We start from the raw sequence: 22,368 nt of genomic DNA, 5'->3' as shown, positions 1-22,368 counted from the left end.
ATTTGGTGTCTAGCAGGAGAACTGTTTTTCTTTCTTTTTTTCAATTAACTGCAGTCATCTGTAGGAATTGAAATACCAAACTGTTTTAAACAGCAGGAGAAAAAGGGGGTTGAGGAAGGCTGTTACTGTTACAGGGATACTTCATATCATCTACATTTTCAAAATATGACATAGTTCACTAGTGTTGTTTCTACTTACACTTGAGCATTATTAACCACTTACTATTTGAGGAAAATGTCCTGCTTCAACCACAGGGTCTTCTTCTAAAAGATGAGTTCCTTAAGCAAAGTGTTATGAAAATGGTCAGAAAATCAATGACAATGGCACACCCCTGTTGATCATTTCTATATTTGGTGTGGCAATTGATCCCATGTGTTAGTGTATCAGAAGTGTACTTTGTTTGTCCTGAGAGGAAGATGCATGACATCATACTATTAAAGAGAAGATTACAATGAATTTACAATTCGAACAATCCTGATAAGAATGCATATTGGTTTTGGAGCTGAGAAGAGATGTTATGGACATCTTGGGGCTTTAGAGTCCAACCATTACAGCATATCCTGCTGGCTCCAGCCACCTTGTTTTAAATGGTAGTCAACATCCCAGCACCATCCTGTTTGTTTATAACTGTCATCCAGTGCATGCCACTATTATTAGGATGGTAATGGAGCTGTGAATTACCCAACTGCTTATTTGGAGATGAAGCACTAGCCCATATTGCACAGCGGTGAACTGAAAAAACTGTACCGCAGTGCCCACCCCACCTTCCTGTTTACACAGCACTGCATTATCATTTAACTGTCACCTCTGCCGCAGGTTGCCGGCTCTTCCAATACCAGATGCTCCGGGAGCATCCACGCGTCACACACAGCATCCGTTGTGAATACTACACCTAACTTTATTTTTATTAAAACAAAAAAAATAATAAAACAAATAATGTGATATATAATTTTTTTTTTTATTTAATCGATGGATGTGGACAATGGAGGCTGTCTGACCAGCAGATCTAACTACTGCTGTCTTTTAAATAATTAAAATATGACCCTTCCTGAGTTTTTTTTCATATTTTCAATTAGTTTATGGAGCCTGCAGTTAAACACTTCAAGCAAGTATGTTATGACCCTGTTTTTGCCAATAAAATTATGAAATGCAAATGACAGCAGATGGAAGTTTAAAAAAAGGAGATCTGTGCAAGTACTATCAATCCATTTATATAACATGTATTTAAAATCAGTGTCGAATAAAATGTGAAACATTCAAATACCAAATGCACTTAAGGAGTCTGAATTTGGTGTTCATATAATTTGTCTTAATAAACTGAAAGAAATGACATTGATATTTGGAACCAGTGAAGCCATTACAGGGGTGTCTGTATCACACTTACTTTTTAAAATCTTAAGTATTCATCAAATTGTCAATAACCTTTCAAGCCCTCTCTCAGAGTGTTAGGAATGTGATTTGATAGAAACCTATTATTGGGGTAATCTTAAAGTGTTTGGTGAAAAGTTTTAACCAACATATCGCTTGAACAAATATCTCTCAGGTGCTTCTAACTTTTTTTAAGCAGTAAATTTAAAAGGCCCTCACACATGGCATGAAAGAGACAGCATTAATGGATCCCTTGAGTCTCCTGAAAGTCTTTTGTTCTGCAAATGTGTTCTAGACCTGACACATTTTGGCATATCATTGCAAAGAGTGGAGACATTGATAGACATAATTAACATTGCCAGCATTTTGCATGATGCACTCAGAGAAACTGACAAATGCAGCCCTGGCTGTGATGCCATCTTTTGAAAGGGGAATTTGTTTTATAGCTGCTAACAACAGTCTAGTGCCAACAGAAAAAAAAGACAGGTAGTGGGGAGTACTGACAAGCTTTTAGTGACTCCTTTCCAATACTATTACATTTTACCCATACAGTATATCATGTTTATGAAGGCAGATAGCTCATGCTTTGAAGTTTTGACATTGAGTGAGGGCTATAGGATTTTTTACCAGCTGTTGCTTCTTCCAACTTAGCACTGATAGAGGTCCTGTTTTATTTTCAGACCTCTTAAGAAACTAAGGACCAGAAATAACTGAAGCCCTTGATTTTGAAATGAGATCTTGTATGATTTATGCACTGCCACATCTAAATAAATGAAGGTGCAGGTTGTCTCATTAGGAAGCATAAGTGACAGATGGTCACAGTTTGAAGTCTTGCTAAGGGAAAAACCTGAATTTACTACATCTAGCACCTCAGCGTCATGCATAGATATTGTGCTTTAACTGTGCTGCCTTTGGGAGCGATGGTGCTAAAAGGATCCCAATAACCTGTTTACAGAAAGTGGTAAAGACCCTAGAGAGGTTAGTTCTAGTTTTAAAAAAGAGTGTCAACCAGTTTTGTTAAAGAAGACACTTCCAAAAAATCAGGTTGATGTTGTTACACAATAAACAACACAATATACATCCTAAACATTTCAAACTTCATATTACTGTTCTGACCTCTTCTGGGGTGAAAATCCATTTGCATCTTAGATACTTTTTTTATTATAATATATAGCTAAATAAGAATAATTGAACCATATAGCTAATGTGACAAAGAAATTCCAGATGACTAGATCCCATCAGTGTCATGGTCTACTGTATATTATAAAGAAATATAAGCGTGCACATTTTGAAAATATGTTCTATTAAAGTGAACCAATTGAGTAGCTGCCCAGTAATCAACCAGGCTTGGAGGACTTCATGGGAACTCTATTGAAGTCATCCAATTCAATGAAACAAATGGCCTGAGGTCTATATACAGGAGTGTGATTAGCTTCAATGCACCTGCTCTGCTTTGGTTGGACCTGAGGCCACTCCTCAGCAACATAGCTCATTCTTTAGGCTGTGAAACAGTAGTTTCCATTTTCTTATAAATGTGGTGGGTACTGCTAAGCAGAAGAGGCATCGTTAGGAACAAGCTGCTGGTCAATTACAGCATATCAATGGACCAAGTGCATTAAACGTAAGGGCGGGTTCTGTTCAATGAGGAGCAAAGGCAATGTTGTCACCACTGCTGTGCTGATTGGATTGCAATACAAATACAGATGACAATGCATGCTTTTGGCCTTAATATTTATGCCAGGTGCATAACACATCCAATATCACACTTCTAGCAGATGCTACATTTGGCAACAGAAAGTCCTGTAGCTTTTGCAGATGCTGAAGATTTTATTGCCAACAGATTATCAGAAAGTACTCATAAGAAAGTGGCACTGTTTGAACTTCACAAACTTGCAAAGTGAGGTCAAACATGTACGTACTGTAACAGCCATTTAACCTTGCTGGGTTAAACTAGGCTGAAGTAGACACTAGCAGGCTTGGTTATCAATCTTGATACAACTGTGTTAACTGTGTGAATCATATCCTTTTTGTTTCTCTTTCCAGCTGTAACAATGAAAATGAATGGTGCCAAATCCACGAAAATATAATCCGCAAGTCCAGCACCAAGTACACAGCACCCAGCACCAACTATGGTAACCTTCAATCTTGTGCTATTTTATGGGAGATTTATTTTTTTATATCTGTGTGTTTGGATCTGTAAACACAAATATTTTCTATAAGGATAACAACATACTACTAGAGGGTTTTTAAGTAAATAAAGTTACTAAATAGCAAGGCATATCTGGTCTTGCTGGAGCAAGTGGAGAAAGCTAGTCTCAAAGTAATCCAATTGGAAAATGTACCAAAGATGGTGCGATTGCAAGCCAAACAAAAAAAATAATAATATACCACTGAAAACAGTTGCTTGGCATTTTGACCCTGAATAACTGCTGCCAATATTGTACTAAAAAAAGATTTATGTTGAGTAAATCTCAGATAATGATGAAGCTAAGCACAAAGTACATTAACTTCACTGAGCAAAACTGAACATGCCATTTAATGTAAAATGCCCAAGAAAACCCTAAGTCACTCTCAAACCAGCAGATACTACATGTAAAGGATCAGTTACGGACAACTTTACAAATGCCTTCTTTTGTACCAGCTTTTAAAGTTTTGACTTGCTGATTCACAGTAGTTTTTCATAGCCAGCTAACTTCAGTCCATCGATAATAGATGTTGGTGTTTCACTCTTTTTCACTAGTTACTGATACCAGTTGTTGATGGTTCAGCCTTAAAAGTAATGGTTGTGGAAAACAGCGTTGAATAATTGATCCATCTCGCTGTGTCTCACAGCATCCCTTTTCCAAACAGAATTATTTATCATTGTTATCCATCACTTTCCTTTAGCTCTCCTCTGTGGTTGCGAATTCCGAGCCAAGCAAGTTCCATTTTACAGTAAACTGTCTCTTTATATGGCATTGACCTTTACATGTGAGCCAAATATCTACTTAACAGACAACCGTCTGGCTGGTGTTTTTCAATACATATGAAAAAAAAGTTTTATTTTAGGCTGTAGTATTTACTTCTACGGTCTAAAAAGTTTATTAGGGAATTGTGTTAAAATCCTAGTTTCATGTCTGTATTAAACAGGCAAGTCTAATGAAGTGTTACATACCATATGGCACCACTCTGTGCTCAAATGAAGTAACTTATTTTTCTATGAATATTATATATAGAATAAGTCAACTAAACACAAGCACATTAGTAGTAATAAATACCAGCAAATGAATTAGCAGCACTGTAAAGAGAAATGATCTGCCAATGCTGCCTCAGTGTTGAAATGGTAGATGGAAAACATGTCACTGATTTGGTGAATTGATTTTAAAAGTGAATGTTCTCATAGTCCTGTAGGATAGTACATTAGTGCACTTAGAGGAAAGTAGTGCTATGTAAGCTAAGATCTTCACTCTCTAGCTGTGAATCTGAACTCTGGTAAAACTCTGCAACGATCAGTGTAACTTCTACAAACTAATATAGGGGCATATTCTTCCTGTGGATGACTCTAAAATAAAGGCACGTGTCTTCCTCCTTCCCACCCATAGGGGCTTGTGCATAATGGAATCTGTTGTGATCTAAAAGTCAAGTACTCCGTAAAAGTCACTGTGTAAGCTATGTTGGAAGAGAGAAAGCGTAAAGTGATTGTCAGGATGTATTAGACACTGGGCATTATTGCCCCAAAACTTTTTGGTTTCAAACATGTACAGGATATACACCAGTGACAAAATGAACCTGGTTTCAAATTGTCCAGTTGTGTTTCCATGTACCTCAACCTGCACGATTCCTAAGCGTGTTGGACACTATGAAATGAGTTTGGGAGCAAGGCCTCAGTTCATTGCAATTATGTTGACAAATTCAGGTAACAGCAAATGGTGAAGTGGTTTCCAGGGTTTTCTGAAAGCAGAGGGATGCGGATCCGATTGCTTTGTTTAATTATCGGTCCCCCTCAGTGAAGGTGGATGAGGCACACTGCAGGTTGCAAGCTGTGAGCTGTACGAGCATGCAATCAGCCTCACGCCTCACCTGTCAGAGAGAGCGAGAGTAGCCCATTTCCCAGCACAACAATGTAGAGCTCAGCTATCTCTGTTCACTGTCGGTTAAACTGCCACAAGACACATTTCCAGCACCTTGGCGGGTGGCATAACTCATTAGAAATTCAATATCCCTATTTATCTGTTCATCTTCTCCCCTGTGAAAACTGCTGGAATGAAAAGATGTCCCCCTTTTGATATAGCTGCAGTCTAACAGCATATTCAATATTTAGTTGTATTCAATATTTGTATAGATATATTCACATTCATTTTAAAATACATATGTGGTTTTTGGTATCAAAATATACGTCGAAGTGAACAGGATGACTATTGGGAACAGCAGCACCTAAAATATGATGAAACATTGCTCATGGTGATGCTATTTTCAGGTGTACTGATACCTGTGATTTGAAGTCATACTGCATGGGTAATACAGTATGTGCATGTGTGTGGTATATTTTAAATACATTTTAAAACAATAGTTTGTTAATCATTCAGTTAAAAATAAAATCAAGGTTTATAAGTACATCACCAAGAATTTCAAGATTTGAAACATCAAAGCTTTAGCACCACCTTGTGTCAGTGGGACCACATGTGCTCCTGGCTGCTCTTTCTGCATCTTTAAAATCCTTCTGTTGAATAAAGCATGACCGTGGAATAGTCTCTTCCCATAAGAGTACTGTACGATCTACTTTAATATTTCATAACTGTTCAGATCAGTTTTAGGGATATGATTTATTTAATTTGCACTAAAAGATAAAAGTAACTCTTGGCAGTGTTTAGAATGTCTTTACTTTAGGGCCCAAAAGTTTAGTAAGCTCAAAAAAGTTGAGAAAATGAATGCACTGAAATGCATTGAAATGTACTGCAAAGCTTTCTGTGTTTGTGTTCGTAATTTTTATTCCAAAAAGACAGAAAAAGCCTCCCAAGTCATGTGAAGCAAGCCTTCATCCACCAGTTTGTATGTGTAAGGTATAAATTAAATACAGTGTGTGTAGGGTGTGTTCTGGCTGCTCAAACTGTGCAAAATGATGTCTCTGAGAATAACACATGACATGTTAACTTATTATAAACCAGAAAAACAAAGACTGAGGGATCCCTGACTGGCTCACCTGGTAAAAGCACGGTCGAGTGGTCTGCAGGGTGAGTCTTACAGGTCAGGCTCTGCAAAGTCACCAGTGTGCTCAGGCTTCCAGAGGGAGCGACTCATTGGCGCTGGAGCTCCCTCAGGATAGGGCAGCAAAAGTGTCAGGCACTGTTCTCCTCTTCTTGATACAGCACACCCTACTGGCAGACACCTTTGTCCTATAAACTGAGCTGTTGTGGGAAATTGCTGTGGCGAGGTATGTGTGTTCGGTGCATGGGATGACGGGACTTATCACAAATCCCTAAGAGTGATTGGGTGTATGTTTTTTATAATGTGTTTCATGAGGTAACTCCCAATATGTTCCTGTGATACAGTGCTAAGTGTTTATGTCTTGTTTCCCAGGTCTGATCATTTCCCTGCAGCTGCTGCGGGGAGAGATGGAGCTGATCCGCAGAGAGAACCCAATGATCTTCAACAGAGGCGTGGCTGTCACCCGCAAACTGGGCTTCCCTGATGTCATCATGCCTGGTAAGAGTGACCCCAGCTCTGGAGCTCCGCGTGGGTTTGATAGTGGATAAAGCTGGCTTTCCGTGCATCTGTTGTGTCTGTGTACTGTAGTTGCTTGTATTTTCTACATCACTAAATACAATGTAATTGAACTAACACATGGTGCACATAGCCCAATTCAGACTTCATCCTGTAATATTTCGCTCTGTCATAGCACAGCAGGGGTTGAAACATGTGCTGTATTAGGCCTCTAGAATTTGTACTTGTTTGACTGTCCAGCTTCACTGTGCTGGTTATCTGTCCTTTTAACTTACCAAATACAGTGGTTACACATCTTAAAAATATGATTAATACAAGGTATTAAAGCTGAACTTTTATCTTAATAGAGATCAGAGGCAACTTGAAAACATAACAAAGATGAAACAATGAAAAAAATTAATGAATAAGAATAAGTCCAACCGCACAGGTCCAAGAATCAGGCAAAAAGAATATTATTATTATTTATTTCTTAGCATGTTACGCTCCATTCCCTGCTCCATTCTCAGTTTAAGTTGGGTATCTCATTATTTATTTGTTTTAAAGTTATGCATGCAAGTTATTATCTCAGAGTGCAGTTCACAGATTTGGTTGCCCTTTAGATATTACCAGTAGGTGATATGCTTTCTACTTCAGTAATGTGTGGTTCTTCCCCTGTATTTGAAACTCATGATTGTGCTTGCTGTTAACACAGCAACTCTAATCACCAAGCATAGCGGGCCTGGCCAGGACTTTGAGCTAGGGTGACATTCTGTTTGACAGTTTACATGAAGTAGTATTTTGACAGGGACATTGAAAGGAAAAAGGTTGGATAGCCATTGTCGGTTGTTTGTCATGTGTTTACAAAACTTCCACAATGGAAACTCAAAGGGCAGTTTTTATACTTAAGTTAAATCTATAGGGATATATTTGTATGCCTTATATCTGTGTAATGACCCACTATTTTAGTTTTGACCCACAATGTATTTGTTACATTTATTCATCACATAAAAGTAGGATAATGAACTAGTAAATCATAATTTGGAAAAAGATATATTGTATATTAGGAAATGTAAAAAAATGTGGTTAAATCAAATATTTTACAGTAGTAGTTTACAACTAACAATGTTTATGACTATACTGACTGTTTGTTGTTCACTCCAGGTCTTTGGGAATCTATAAAACAGTGGTGAGCTGACGGATCATTGAGCACACCGCTCAGCATCAGGTCACACCTGTACACATGCTTGCTTGCTTGCACAGATCTTCTGATTGATTTATTCCTTTTCGTTGTTTCCCAGGTGACATTCGGAATGACCTATACCTGATCCTGGAGCGAGGTGATTTCGAGAGGGGCGGGAAGAGCGTCCAGAAGAACATCGAGGTCACTGTGTACGTTCTCTACGCGGACGGAGAAGTACTCAAGGTAGGATCGCTGTTTATTATTATACCCGTTCATAGCTTCAATCCATTGTAAATCCAGAGTATAGCAGCACACGCGGTTTTCTCTACTTCAGTCTGTGTGTTTGCTTGTTTGCTCCTCAGGATTGTATCAGCCTCGGCTCTGGGGAGCCCAGTGTGAGTGAGCACCGCTCCTTTGTTCTGTACCACAACAACAGCCCGCGCTGGGGTGAGATCATCAAGCTGCCTATTCCTGTGGACCGCTTCCGAGGCTCACACCTGCGCTTCGAGTTCAGGCACTGCTCCAGTGAGTCCAACTTCTCTTAAACTGCCCTGCCTGCTACCTCGTAACGTATGCTCAACCTGTGACACTGTAGTCATGGCAAGACATGTGCAAGAGCCTGCAAACTAAACACATAGGAGCTGAGCACATCATATGATTGGACACTTTCTGTGCTGTAGGTCCATTTCACCTGGGATGACCTGAAACATAGGAAGCGATAAATCTTTAGCAACAACAGTAAACATAATGAAACCTCTGAAATGACAGTGCTGTTTAGCAAATGTTAACAATGCAACACTTACAAATAGGTTTACAAACATAGGAAATATTAATTAATAAATAGTGTTTTTTAAACTTTTAAATTTTGGGTATTTGGTTGTCACTTGAATGACAGTTAAGAAGCTTTTAATTGAAGGAGATATCTGTTTAAAGGTGTTACCTAAACACGTGATTGAAGCTGAATTTCTGGGTGTCTTTCCAGCAAAAGACAAGGGGGAGAAGAAGCTGTTTGGCTTTGCGTTTACTCCTCTGATGAGGGAGGACGGCACCACTCTGTCAGATGAAAGCCATGAACTCTACGTTTACAAGGTGATGATAAACTATGTGTTTCAGAGCAGTAAAATTGGACTCCAGCTGGCTTATTATAATACTGATTGCTGTAAGACAGTAACATTGTTAGAAATCCTGTTGTTATAGCATTACTGCAGCTGCAGAGGTAGTATTTTCTTATTCTACATTGATATCATCAATCAGACAAGAAAGAGTGCAGAATTCAAAGGTTCCAGCTGTACTATGAGCTTTGCTGGTACTAACGTCAGCTATAAGCACTTTCTCAGCCTCTCTCGTTTCACGAGACTCTTTCACAAACCCTTTCTTAACCAGCCCCCATTGATTGCTGACTAGCTTAACCCAGGAGATAGATATGATTTCTGGTTGTACATCAGAATGTGCATTGTAAATTGATTGCGCATCACAATTGCCCAAATCTTTCATATTTAAAGCTTTTTTTTTATTCATCTAAAATCAAACTCTAGGTTTTACGAATCAAAGTGGTGCATTTGAAACTTGGTGCTCATTCCCTTTAAATATTTATCCAGATTTCCGAGACTGTGAGTGTTGATAACTAGAGAGGAGACATTTTATAGATCTTCAGATGAAGGCTTGGATGTAGAAATGTTGCTTATTACTGAGGAAAAAAGTCACCGTCTCATAAGCAATTAATTATTATAACAAATCTATTGTACTTCTTAAAATGCTGCCTTAGCCCTCAATGTTTATATTTACATCAGGAAGTTTTGAACAGTTTGAAAAGTGAAGTGCATTTTTATGTTCACTCAGTAATGGTATGTAACGATTTCCCATGTTGATTTGTGGCTTGCAGTGTGATGAGAACAGCACCTTCAGTAACCAAGCACTCTACCTGGGCCTGCCTTGCTGTAAGGAGGATTTCAATGGCTGTCCCAACATCCCGTCCAGCCTTATCTTTCAGCGCAGTGCCAAAGAGATGCTCTGGATCTCCACCCAGCTCTCCTCCACCAAGCTCACACAGAACGGTAACTTCCTGATACAGCCGGACCGCTCTGCTTGTGGGAACAGTCTTATGAGCTCTGCTTGGAGCCCGGCTCTTTTGGATAAGCAAACAACACTCCAAAGTGGGAGTCTGGGTTTCTGTATAAGTTAAAACCGCTGGGTGCTTAAGACTTTTTTCAATAACAATATGGATACTGTAGCAATGTACAATTCCAATACAATTTCAGGTTGACATGCCCTGTAAAAAAAACAGTTGCGGTTACATAAGCATTATTTTTATCATTAATATTGTACCGTTTTTCCAAAACTTTACACCATGTAAACTTGAACACTATGTCACAAGCAGTGGAACAAAGAGAGGCTGTTCGTCTTTGTAGCATAGCATAGACTCCCAGGAAAAAAAAGTGGGCGCAACATGAATCAGGGACCTTAGGTGAATATAGTAATTATACATTATGAGAAGGCTTTTAAAAGTGCAGGGGAAAAAAATCCTAAATTCAATTTAAAAGTATAATAACTGCAGTCTTAATGTTTGCCTTTCTTGTTAAACATAGAAGTTGAATGCACAGATACTTCTCGTGATTTTGATGGTATCCAATACACTTTGATGCCTCCTCAATGGCTGTTCTTCTAGCCAGCACTCTCATTATCTGACCTGGTTGCTTTCAGTGGATCTCCTGGCCCTGCTGAAGTGGAAGGCTCACCCAGACAGACTGATGGACATCCTGGGAAGGCTGCGGCATGTCAGTGGAGAGGAAATTGTTAAAGTAAGGAGCCCCTTATAACTTTGTATGTCCAAGTTTTTTTTTACTTTGAAGAACTGAGATATAAGCTTGTCAGTATCCATTATCGACCATATAGTACGTGAATGTGTTTGTAACCACTGTAAGCAACATACTGTAATATACTTAATAGTTGTTGTTTTTTACAAAAATGCTTTGAATCTGCCATTTGGCTAACTGACTTGTTGTTATAATATCTCCTCTCTTTTCTAGTTCCTTCAGGATATTTTAGATACACTGTTTTCCATTCTAGATGACAACACAGACAAATACGGGCCTCTGGTTTTCCAGTCGTTGGTAAGTAAAGACTAAGAAATCAGAATTAGTCAAGTCAACAAATGTTTACACTGATGAAGACATTGACCAACACGTCTGCCTGCCTGACATAAGGTTTACCACAGAATTTATGATTAAGGATCAACTCTTAACATTTAACAGAGCTGTATTGCAGATGAAACCTTTTCATGGTTGGTATGTTAGGCTGTTTCTTGTCTTGAGAGATTAATAAAACCCCACAGGTACACGGTAGACTTGCATGCACCTATCTGTCAATTTGAAAATCAGGCCCACTGTCATGGCTCATTGCCCCCGAGGCATGAGTTTCTTGAATATTCTTTTGCTGTTAGAAGCTTAATAGAAGTCAGGGTTTAAATAACAGAGACGTCATTGCTGATGCTTAACATGTAATCCTCTTCCATTGCTTTATGGTATATTAGGTAGAAGCTGCCACATGTATAGTTCGGCACATGAGCTAATGCAGTCATTGACACAATCTTAAAGGACTAAGAAATAAAGCCTGCTCTATGCAGGGCACCAGTATTAAAAATGAATGTTGCAATATACAGAGGTACATTGGTTTGATGTCATTTTCTGCAGTATGACTCCGATTGGGTAGGCCATTGCATTTTAAAATGTTATTAGTAATAACCCAGTGAAAACTGGGAGACACAAGATTCAGATAGCTTTGACTACCAGCCTGACATCTCAGTACAATGATTTAATGGACATAGCTGATTGAAGCTTAGAGCTTAGAATATCAGTGCCACAGTTTCCCAGACTAGCTTATTGCAACGAGACACTAGCGAAACCCATATATGGACAATTATAAATACAGCCTGGCTTTGTAAAATATGTTCAAGCATTTACAGCAGCGGAAGTAAGATCCAAGGTCCTGAGCTATTTTGGGGGCCTCGTGTCTGTAGAAGACACCAGTGGGTTAATGTCATTTGTTTCAGATTCAGATTCTCAATCATAGTAAGTTCACAGGTCAGACTAGAAGTCACATGTCTCTTTCTGTCTCTTTCTGTGTTCTAGGTGTTCATCATCAATCTACTCCGGGATAGTAAGTACTATCATTTTCGGCCAGTCATGGACACTTACATCCAGAAGCACTTTGCAGGAGCACTGGCTTACAAGTAAGTCACATGAGCACAGGAAGGCAACTTAAGATCAAATGGCTCAGCGGCTAGAGGCCTTGGGCTTGAAATGGGATCAACTCTCAAATCATCTGGAAAACCCTTCCATATTGTACTAGCTACCTGTCGGAATGGTAGAAGAATGTTGAGTTGTGTTGTTCATGTTAGATTTTTGTGGCTGTAAGACAAATGTATTAATGTACTATCTTAAAGAGAAAATACATGAATACAAATAAAATGATACAAAGGCTACTCATTCTTTGTACTTATGTTGGTACCTTGATATTACAATATCCTGAATTACAAGATACTGTAGTCAAATGTTGTATTAGATAGTTATCTAAGAATGGTGGATGCAGGCCTTTGGGTAGTCCCAAGATTTTAGCTGTTTTAGTTGAAGCCATCAGTCAAAGTTAAGCAAGTGTCTTATAGGGTAGATGCATAAAGGTATCAAATCCATTAGAGCAGTTTTGATGGTATCTGTCAGAGCGAGAACCTGTTAACTTCTCTTTCAATCCATCAGAAACATCAATCAATGTTTCAAGTAATTGCGCTAGAGTCTTCAGCAATGTCCCCCCCACCTCACCCCACCACCAACTTGTAAAGACATCCTGAAAGCCTTTTTAATGTACTAAAACCCTTTTTAATGTAACTTTCAATTGCTAAGCATCATTATTGTGCAGAGTAACCTGGAGCTTTCTTTATGTATGTGATTTGGTAGACAGTGCTGACACTGTGTCTGGTTTGCAGGGAGCTGATCCACTGTCTGAAGTGGTACATGGATCGCTCGGCCGAAGTTATTCGCCAGGACCACATCCAGGAGGCCATGAGGGTAGGTGTCACTTTGGGAATACCTGGAAATGGCTTCAGATATTGAGAGAGGGAGAGAGAGAGACAATGTTCCTGTACATCTGCAGAAGATCTCTCTAATGCCATGAAATTCCTCTAAATAAGCATCAGGTTTAAAATGTAATAGTGGCCTTTGTCCCAATTGAACATGACTCATTTTCTCACCATCTACTAGCAGATGAAGCTGTTTCCAAGCAAGCAATTTGATTGAAAGTGTGCTGTACAGTATACCATTTAAACTCACAAAGTGTTGGTTATATAGATAGAAGTCTAGGCTACAGTGTGTCCCATGTAACTGTCTATTTATTGCAGTCCTCGGTTAATAGAATAAAACCTGTTATTAATATGTCACGTAAAAGGAACGTGTAGCATTTGCAATACCAATTCTTACTGTACTTAAGTGGTGATGCACATGACTAGGGGTCAGAGATGCACCAGTGGGACAGATGGAGAGCTCAAGAGCCCTAAAATGAACAGCTTATTTGTGTTTTATTTATGTATTTATTTTCACAAAAAGGGGGTAAGTAAACTTCATACAGAGAAGAAAAAACGCTTTGAATAATGCACAGTAGCTAAATCACAAATAAAGGAAATGCTTACTAAATCTCTCTATATATTTATTTGAATACATTTAACAGTATACAAGCTGTGGCGAATTCAAAAGCATGAATACCATGATTACTAATGTATGCAAGTCAAGCTCTGCTTAGCTAGCAATAAGAATTAAATATTTACACGGCCTGAGCATTGTGACATATACTGTAATCTATTATTAAATGTGCTCCTATAAATACATGATATCACTTCATTTGTAGAGATATACTAACTTCTATTACAAGTTTTAATATGAATCATAATTTTAAGGAAACATTTTTTGGCTTTTTTATTTATTAAATTGAATCCTGCCTGTTTGCAATATTGGTACTGGTAATTTATCAAAAGCCATTGACTTTTATTAAAAAGCTTGCATAAGACACTTACAGGCCATGATGACATTAACCAGTAGACATTAAATTGGTAATATATGAACTAAAATGTTATCGAAAGAAATCTCTTCTGTTGAGTTTCCTGTCTTCTGTTAACCACTGATCTCCCTGCAGTCACTGCAATCTAATCTCACGAGAGAGTAGACCGCTTGGTTACTGTGCATGCTACTGCTTATTTGAAAAATGTATTGTGTAACTGTTAGACTCCCATCTGGAAACTGTAGTCTGAGAAAAAGGATGGGTATAATTTTAGAAGAACAAAGCCAGTTTCCTTTAGAGTGAATTTGGACTTCTATTACAACACATTATAATGAATTAATGAAAACTAGTTTTGTTGCAGAGATACAAATAGATAACATTAATAACATAAATCCATCGTTGAGTTCAGATGCTGTGCTATTTTATGCCTAATTAATTCTGCATATTAGTTCAGAAAGTGTATTTCCGGGGATGTTCTTTAGCCACCCAGCAGGACACATTCATTTTGTTTGCAAATGTGTTTTCAGGACATACCTCGTTTTCACAAGGGCCAACTGGAAACAATGCAACAACTAGACACATGGTACAAACCTGTGCAATACTGATGAAGAGTTTAAATAGTTACAAATATATCAATTTCATTGAAATAAAGCAGAGCAAAAATGTTTTTGTTTTTTTTACAGTGGGTTTCGCTATGCTGTGTCACAGTAGTGCTTTACGCTTAGTAGTTCCCAGGAGAGATGCAACAATTCATCGATAATTAATTGCCGTGGCCCTCAGTTTTGCGAGCTTCAGTTAAACATTCATTTATCAATTAATCTACCTGGTGCCCAATTAGACTCGTATAGCTAGCTACCCAAAAACAAATGCTAGACTAAAGACTTTATTGGTTGTTGATTATTAGCTGTCCATATTCCATTAAGAAATTGGCTGCTCATAGCACATCTAGTTCCCAGTGACACAGGACCCCAGCCGATTTTATCCACCTTTCCCTCCCATCTAGGCTCTGGAGTACCTGTTCAAGTTCATTGTCCAGTCGCGGATCCTCTACTCTCGAGCCACCTGCGGGATGGAGGAGGATCAGTTCAGGCTGAGCATCCAGGAGCTCTTCCAGTCCATCCGTTTCGTGCTGAGCCTGGACAGCCGTAGCTCCGAAACCCTCATCTTTACACAGGTCAGTCCGACCTTACTGATTTATTTTACATAGGAGATCATTGAGATGTACCATCACATTGACTGGGGCTTACAACATGAAACACACTTAATAACTACATACAAGTGCAATATTAGAGTATTGGCATTTGGCCTAGCCAAATCAGGTAAATTGTTCCACATCACAGAAGCACTAAAGGTAATACACATTTTCATTCTTTTGGAATCTTGGGTACTTCTATGTTCTGAGCTGAATTGGTGAAGGTACACTCATGATTTTTTTTGTACTTCCCTACAAATTCTAAAAGTATACATAGCAAAGCCAAGCAAAACAACATGAGAGAATCCAGGCAACATTTTATCAGGGGCAGCAAAAGTTGTACTTGTAGAAGGCAGGAGTAGTCACAAGCTATTAAAAATGTGTCTATCTTCTTGTGTGTGTGTGTGAGAGAGAGAGACCGTGGGTGAGGTGGTAAATAAGTATTGAGGCTATGGGCTTACTTTTATTGTTATCCAGAAACGCATTATTATTAAAATCCACCTTAAGTGTAAAACTAGCATTCCATATATAGTATAATAGCTTTCAGCAATCTCATACTGTATTGTTCATTGTAACCTTGAGTGATTTTAATGAAATACAATTGAGCTAGAGTCTCCTTCTAGAAAAATGTCAAAGGTTGCTCAGATTCTTTTCATATTATTGTCTTTCTTTCTTAGTCGTTCTGTGGGCATTCTCCTAAAGTCTTCAATTTACTCACACAACCCAAGTGGTATATTCAGTAATTGTTTTTATCTTCAAGTAATCTTCTTGTGTATTAATGAGAGGTGCCTTAGCACAGTCACAAATGTGAAGATATCATCCTCGTTTAATACAAACAGGGGGCACATTTGTAAGTGCAGAGAATGCCTCCTTGTGGATATAAATGAAAACAGATGTCAGACTATATTTACTGTACTTCACAACCCACAAATTCTTTATTCTATCCTTCTCTAGCTTGACAATCAAGACATAATATTACATACTTATTAAAACCTGATGAGGGGAGTTTGAATGAATTTCAATAAACCATATCAGCTTGCAACTTTTATAGTTTCAGTGATATGGAAACTCCTCAGGCACTTATCATCCTCCTTCACTTTGACCTGTGACCTAAGATTGCTGCCAAACATGATTTTTTGGCTTCATACTTGGTGCACAGCTGTATTCTGTGATTCTCTCCGTCAAGTTCAATGGTGGTAGCGTACAAGAAAAATGAACCCTGTTGTAACTTATAAAGCTGCTGCCACCACAGTGTCAAAGCCTTGTATCTCAGAAACCATTTGAGGTAGTGACTTCATATTTGAAAAGTTTATGGGTACATTCCAGATCCAATCAAACTGACTTTTCAAGTTACATAAAAGGAACCTGCACAACATACTGTACTAGGCCTTGATTGCCTGAGAAGCAGGTACTAGACCAAATCCACTGTACTGTGTGTGTTGCGATCACAGTCAGTCACGCTCCTTGCAAACATTCGCCAGTACCACACAAAGGCAGAACCTGCTATCTTCCTTATTAATTATTTTATTTATTGTATCATTAAATAAAGCTCTTTTGTGTATGTGGTGTTTTTTTTTTTTGTTTTTTTTTTGTTTAATATGTTTGTTTTTTATTTGCTCCTTTTGTTTGCCACCTTTTTATTTGTATTTTTGACAACTCCCCCACTATCCCACAATCCGTCTCAGGGCCCCCAGCCGCCACATGGACAGGCAATCGGAGCAGAGAACTGTGTGCAGCCCTGGAGCGGGAACGCTCCAAGGCCATCGCCTTTATCTGTAAGTAGCAGTGCCCCCTTGTGCCCAACCCTGATATATCAAGGGTGTCATTAGCAAAATTGCACTTTCTACCATTCACCCCTCTGAAACCACCTACCCACCCACCCACTCAAAGAAACATTTTTAATGTTATCCTTTAACTGCCTGCCCCTTTCAAATCATTCCAAAGTCATTGCATTGTACAGGATGCAATAACAGAGAATGATTTTACTTTGACAATCACCCATTTGAGGGCAGGGAGTCATCACCGTTGCAAGAAGGCATTTCTAAATAGTGTTACAAGTATAGCTCTCAGGGCGCTAGTAGGGAGGAATTTGTAGAGCTGGTTTCTGTCTCTCCATGTACAGGAATCAATATGGAGCCTGGAAAATGTTAATTTAGGGTTACATTTAAATAAAAAATATAATTCTATATTAAAGTGATGTAAATCCTATGCAAGATGTGATGCATTATAGATTGCAATCATTAATTCATCAGCCCCAGATAGCGCAATAATGTTGGGCCAGCGTAACAAGTAAGATTGGGCCAATGTTGGCTTCCAACCTTGGCCCATTGTCATTTTGCTTGTTGCACCAATGTTGGCCCAACGTTATCGGCCAGCATGAATCCAATTGTTATCCAACCCTGGCAGATGGTTCTCTATATGTTCAATATACATTTTTTTTGTCTCTTGCCCCATTATCACCCAGATGGTCCTTAATACCTGGTGTTTTGGGTCTAATTGCTTAAGTATACAGTTTTGTTTTTAGTTAGCTGAGACATTATTATTATTATTATTATTATTATTATTATTATTATTATTATTATTATTATTATTTAACTATGTTGTTTTTAATATTGGGACATTTAAACCAGTACGCTGAAATAACTAAAATAAATACATCTACTAAATGGATAATAATAACAATAATAATAATATAATGCTTTATTGGAAAGCTGTTCTGATAATTGTATTTATTATTAAATCAGCTAGGCAGGGGAAATAGCAAAAAATTCTATTTCTGTTTTTAATATCAGTCCATTAGTAGTTTGATAATTTTTTCACTACCTTGATTCTGAAGACAACACATCTGCCTATCATGATATCAAGCCTGAAGGTTTTCAGAGTACACTGTAAATGAAAGAATATTAATCTCTGTAATTACACTGTACTATACTGCAAGAACCTTTACCGGACTGTGAATAAAATGAACCACTTGATAACCATGTAATTAATCTGTAAACTATAGCTAGTGATCTGTAACATAATGTGTTGTTACTTATTTATAATTAATAAAACAAAAAAACAACCAGCGGCCACATTATAACAATAATAAGCTATTTAAAATATCTTTGTATCTTATGGCAGGGTACAAATGATTAAAACCTAGAACCTTAATACTTTAATGAAAATTTAAAGTTTACAAATATTGATGTAAAAGAAAAGAAAAAAGCCTAGGGGATACAGAGGTTATTAAAAGGATGGAACTTGAAATATATAAATATTGTTGGGAAAAATTTATTAAATAACTAAAGCACCTTACCTCAACTCTCTCTTTGTAATCTGAGGATGATGTTAATCTCTGAGGAAAAGACTTCGAGAGAGTCTCAAGAGCGCTTGTGCATATGTTTAAATTTATAAACTGATGAATGTTGGGCTAACGTTGGCCCATAGTTAGTTTGCCAACACAAAAAAAGCTGTTTTAAAATAGCCTCATCTGTTGTGTTTTTTTTTTTTTTTTTAATTATTTTAGTAGCAGACAATGTGTGTGTGTTAGCGATCCATTGGATTGTAAAGGTTGAGAATTCTGCCTCATGTTCTCCTTGATCCGGCCAAAGCTGGGCCATTGCTCAGCAGCTCACACAAGACTGGTTGGTTGTCAAAACGTTGGCCAAAATCAGTGGTCCAATATTGTGTGCTATCTGGGGTAAATTAAGGGTCTTCATGGCATTCTTGTTCAGTTAATTATAAAAAAGCCCTATGAAGTGAGATATCTCAAACCACGTCATTGAGAAGAGAGAGGGAGAGCACAGCTGTCTGAAACCCTAATGGCTTCACATCTCTGCTCTTTTCTTCCAGGCGGCTCTTCTAAACTCATTTCCTACCATCTTCGATGAGCTGCTGCAGATGTTCACGGTGCAGGAGGTGGCAGAGTTTGTCCGGGGAACGCTAGGGAGCATGCCCAGTACAGTCCACATCGGGCAGTCCATGGACGTGGTCAAGCTGCAGTCAATCGCTCGCACTGTGGACAGCCGACTCTTCTCATTCCCAGGTAGCCAATTCACCAAGACCATTTTATAAGATAACTAATGTATCATTAAAGATGCTGGTTGCCTGGCAGGTAGCTCACAGCCCTCACAGGATTGATTCCCAGTAAAGGCAGTTTAGAAATGAATTACTGAAAAGTACAATATATTATTGATTAGTGTAAAATAATTTTAGTCTAATAAGTACCTGGACAGTAAAGCAATTGCTTTCACAGTAATCTTAATCTATTGCATGAGGAATTTCATATAGGGAAGAAATAATTGAAAGGAAAGGTGATTGCTGCACCTTTACACTACTGGTAAGCTTGTGTGTATACTGTGAAATCAATTAACTAATCAGACAAAAATATAAAAATACTTTTGCATGAACATTATTTCATTGAACTGTATGCAGGGCAGAATCGATTTCAGGTACCGGTAATTGTTTCTTAATTACTTTTACTGTGAATAAATCCTTGAATGTATTATGGTAGAGTAACTCTGTAGATTTACTGATGTGAATAATGTGTCCCCATTTTGTAGAGTGAATCTAGACTGGCTACTACCGCTGTGTGTTTGCCTGCTTTGGACAGCCCCGTACTGAACCCTCTCTCCTCTCTCTCTCTTTCTCCCTCCCTCCCTCTCTCTCACACAGAGTCTCGTCGCATCTTGCTCCCGGTGGTGCTCCATCACATCCACCTCCACCTGCGGCAGCAGAAGGAGCTGCTCATCTGCTCAGGGATCCTCAGCAGCATCTTCTCCATCATCAAGACCAGCTCACTGGTAAACAGCACTCTCTCCCCTCCCCACTCGCACACACTTAGACTTCAAACCCACTGGAAGAAACCTTTGACATTTTGTGTCTTATTTGCATGACATCAAATTGGCGCATTTCTCACATTATCATTTATGTAGTGATTAAGCTTATTTTCTGGAGTTTTGGTAAGTCTGTGACTAAGTAACTGTATCATGTACCTATGTTGACACATGATAGTCAATTATCTTTCATTTGTACAGCAATATATTTGTTCAAAGGCTTGTTTAATATTCCCAGTACAGTCCAACTGAGAAGATACATCTATCTTGCTGGACTCTGTCTCACTTATACTTTACAGTGCAGGGTAGGCAATTATTATGAAGAGGAGGGCCACAGTTAAATTGGCCAGAGTGTAGATCCTAAACGCTAAATACCAAACTGCCTCCCAATAGCTACACTAAAGTCCCCTTTGGGCTGTAAAGTCTTATGATGCAATGAGTCTTATGGATTTTTTATTTATGTTTCATTACAGAGAATGAAATGAGTCTTAACTCTCTTGCCTTAACTCTCACATTGATAATGCAAAAAGCCCTTGTGGGGAACTAACTAGAAGCATGTTTGGTCTTCAGTAGAGAAAATATTGCTATGAACCTGTTGAGCTCAAACTTAAAAAAAAAAAAGTTTCAAGGATGTAATAAAAAATGGAAACAAAACAATAATTAGAAACCCAATGCCATGATTGATACAAACATGATCAAATTATGTAATTGTGTACATCCTATTTATTCTACCTTTTTAAAAATACATTATTTAGTTGGCCTGGTAAATAGTGATCTCAGTAGAAACCACAATAGAGAATTACCCATAAACACCTAATCGGATATTAAACAGGTAAGAAAACAACAAGTGGATGTAGCTGTTATAAAGTTCTCTTTTAAAGTTTTAGTTATCGGAAGAGAATATCAATGTATTTCTCTTATTTAAAGCTGCTGCTTCTTTTTTTTTTTACTCCCTTGTTTAATGTAATGTTGTTTGTAGCGTGACCCATGTGTCTCTGTCCTCCAGGAGACCTCGGTGCAGGAGGAGGTGGAGATGATGGTGGAGAGCCTCCTTGACGTCCTCCTCCAGACTCTGCTCACCATCTTGAGTAAATCCCAGTCTCAGGAGGCGGTAAGAGGCCAGCGCTGCCCGCAGTGCACGGCTGAGATCACTGTTAGTAACTAACAATCCGGTTCTTTTTCTTCTTCTTTTTCTTCTTCTTGCTTCCCTGTAACTCCTCGCCCCCAACACTCCTGCTCCTGCTCCTGCATGGACCTCCCGCTTGCTGCCTCATCGTTTCAGTCCATCGCTTTGCACTCCATCTTAGGCCAGAGCTCCTCACCTGTATTTAAAAGTCTAGGGGGGTTTTCTCAACAACACTTGTTTTGTTGCTGTAGTGATTATATATCAGGCCTTAAATCAAATTTAAATAAATAACTAGGAACCGACAAAAATAATAAATAAGTGAAAACATGGGCTGTTTGGTGAACTCAAGAGCTAATGAACCACTGTAGGCTATGCTGTACAAAACCACACAGGGGCAGCATTGGGGATTTTAATGCTTTTTAAAATATCCAGGGATAAACGTAGTTATGTAACCTGTGGCTTTTCCTAAAAGGGCAAACTTTGTTTGTTAAAAACATGTTTGTAACGCTATCCAAAATAAAACTGGTGATTTAAAAACAACAACAATAACAACAACTTGGTAATCATAAGTTGCTTAGCAACCTAAAAATCAATAGTCACTAAAAACATGAAGTTATGCTGTTCTTGCCATTTCACAAAAAGCACTTAGGGCAGTTGAGCTGGTAAATGGTGGAGTGGAGTTATTTTCCTTTAAAGATAAATCTACTGAGATTCACCATACATCATTTCCACTGCCTCCATGTTACTTTGAAAACAGTACTTTAAAGAAAAAAAAAACAAAACTGATGTCTTTTACAATTTGTGTTTGTATCGTCACAAAGTAAATGGCACGAAACCAGTTGCCCCAGATGGTGTTTGTAGGTGTGTGTACTGTTGGAAGAGCCATCCAAGGTCCTGCATAGTCTTTTAGACATGAGCAATCCCAGTGCCCCAAAACCATTTCACCCGGTCAGAAGGGCAGCCC

At 38.4% G+C, this 22,368-nt stretch overlaps 1 protein-coding gene across 12 annotated transcripts in view; it reads left to right on the top strand.

The window, feature by feature from the left end:
• The window catches only part of LOC117412168 (dedicator of cytokinesis protein 3-like), a 196,665-nt gene that overhangs the window by 153,052 nt on the left and 21,245 nt on the right, over nt 1–22,368 (top strand). For 7 of the 12 annotated variants that reach the window (XM_058988763.1, XM_058988752.1, XM_058988754.1 and 4 more), the window contains 15 exons: nt 3,412–3,500; nt 6,925–7,050; nt 8,346–8,470; nt 8,590–8,752; nt 9,210–9,316; nt 10,110–10,281; nt 10,928–11,025; nt 11,254–11,337; nt 12,355–12,455; nt 13,206–13,287; nt 15,273–15,443; nt 17,147–17,236; nt 19,296–19,488; nt 20,118–20,245; nt 21,285–21,431. In XM_058988763.1, coding sequence (XP_058844746.1) covers nt 3,412–3,500; nt 6,925–7,050; nt 8,346–8,470; nt 8,590–8,752; nt 9,210–9,316; nt 10,110–10,281; nt 10,928–11,025; nt 11,254–11,337; nt 12,355–12,455; nt 13,206–13,287; nt 15,273–15,443; nt 17,147–17,236; nt 19,296–19,488; nt 20,118–20,245; nt 21,285–21,431 — 1,876 coding nt within the window. The remainder of the gene's footprint in view (nt 1–3,411; nt 3,501–6,924; nt 7,051–8,345; nt 8,471–8,589; nt 8,753–9,209; nt 9,317–10,109; nt 10,282–10,927; nt 11,026–11,253; nt 11,338–12,354; nt 12,456–13,205; nt 13,288–15,272; nt 15,444–17,146; nt 17,237–19,295; nt 19,489–20,117; nt 20,246–21,284; nt 21,432–22,368) is intronic. The other 5 variants (XM_058988761.1, XM_058988764.1, XM_058988760.1 and 2 more) reach the window with 2 other exon arrangements.

This window comes from Acipenser ruthenus, chromosome 16, assembly GCF_902713425.1.
Source record: "Acipenser ruthenus chromosome 16, fAciRut3.2 maternal haplotype, whole genome shotgun sequence".
NCBI lineage: Eukaryota > Metazoa > Chordata > Actinopteri > Acipenseriformes > Acipenseridae > Acipenser > Acipenser ruthenus.
Note: the sequence above shows the minus strand (reverse complement) of the source record. Positions and strands in the feature narration are given on the sequence as shown.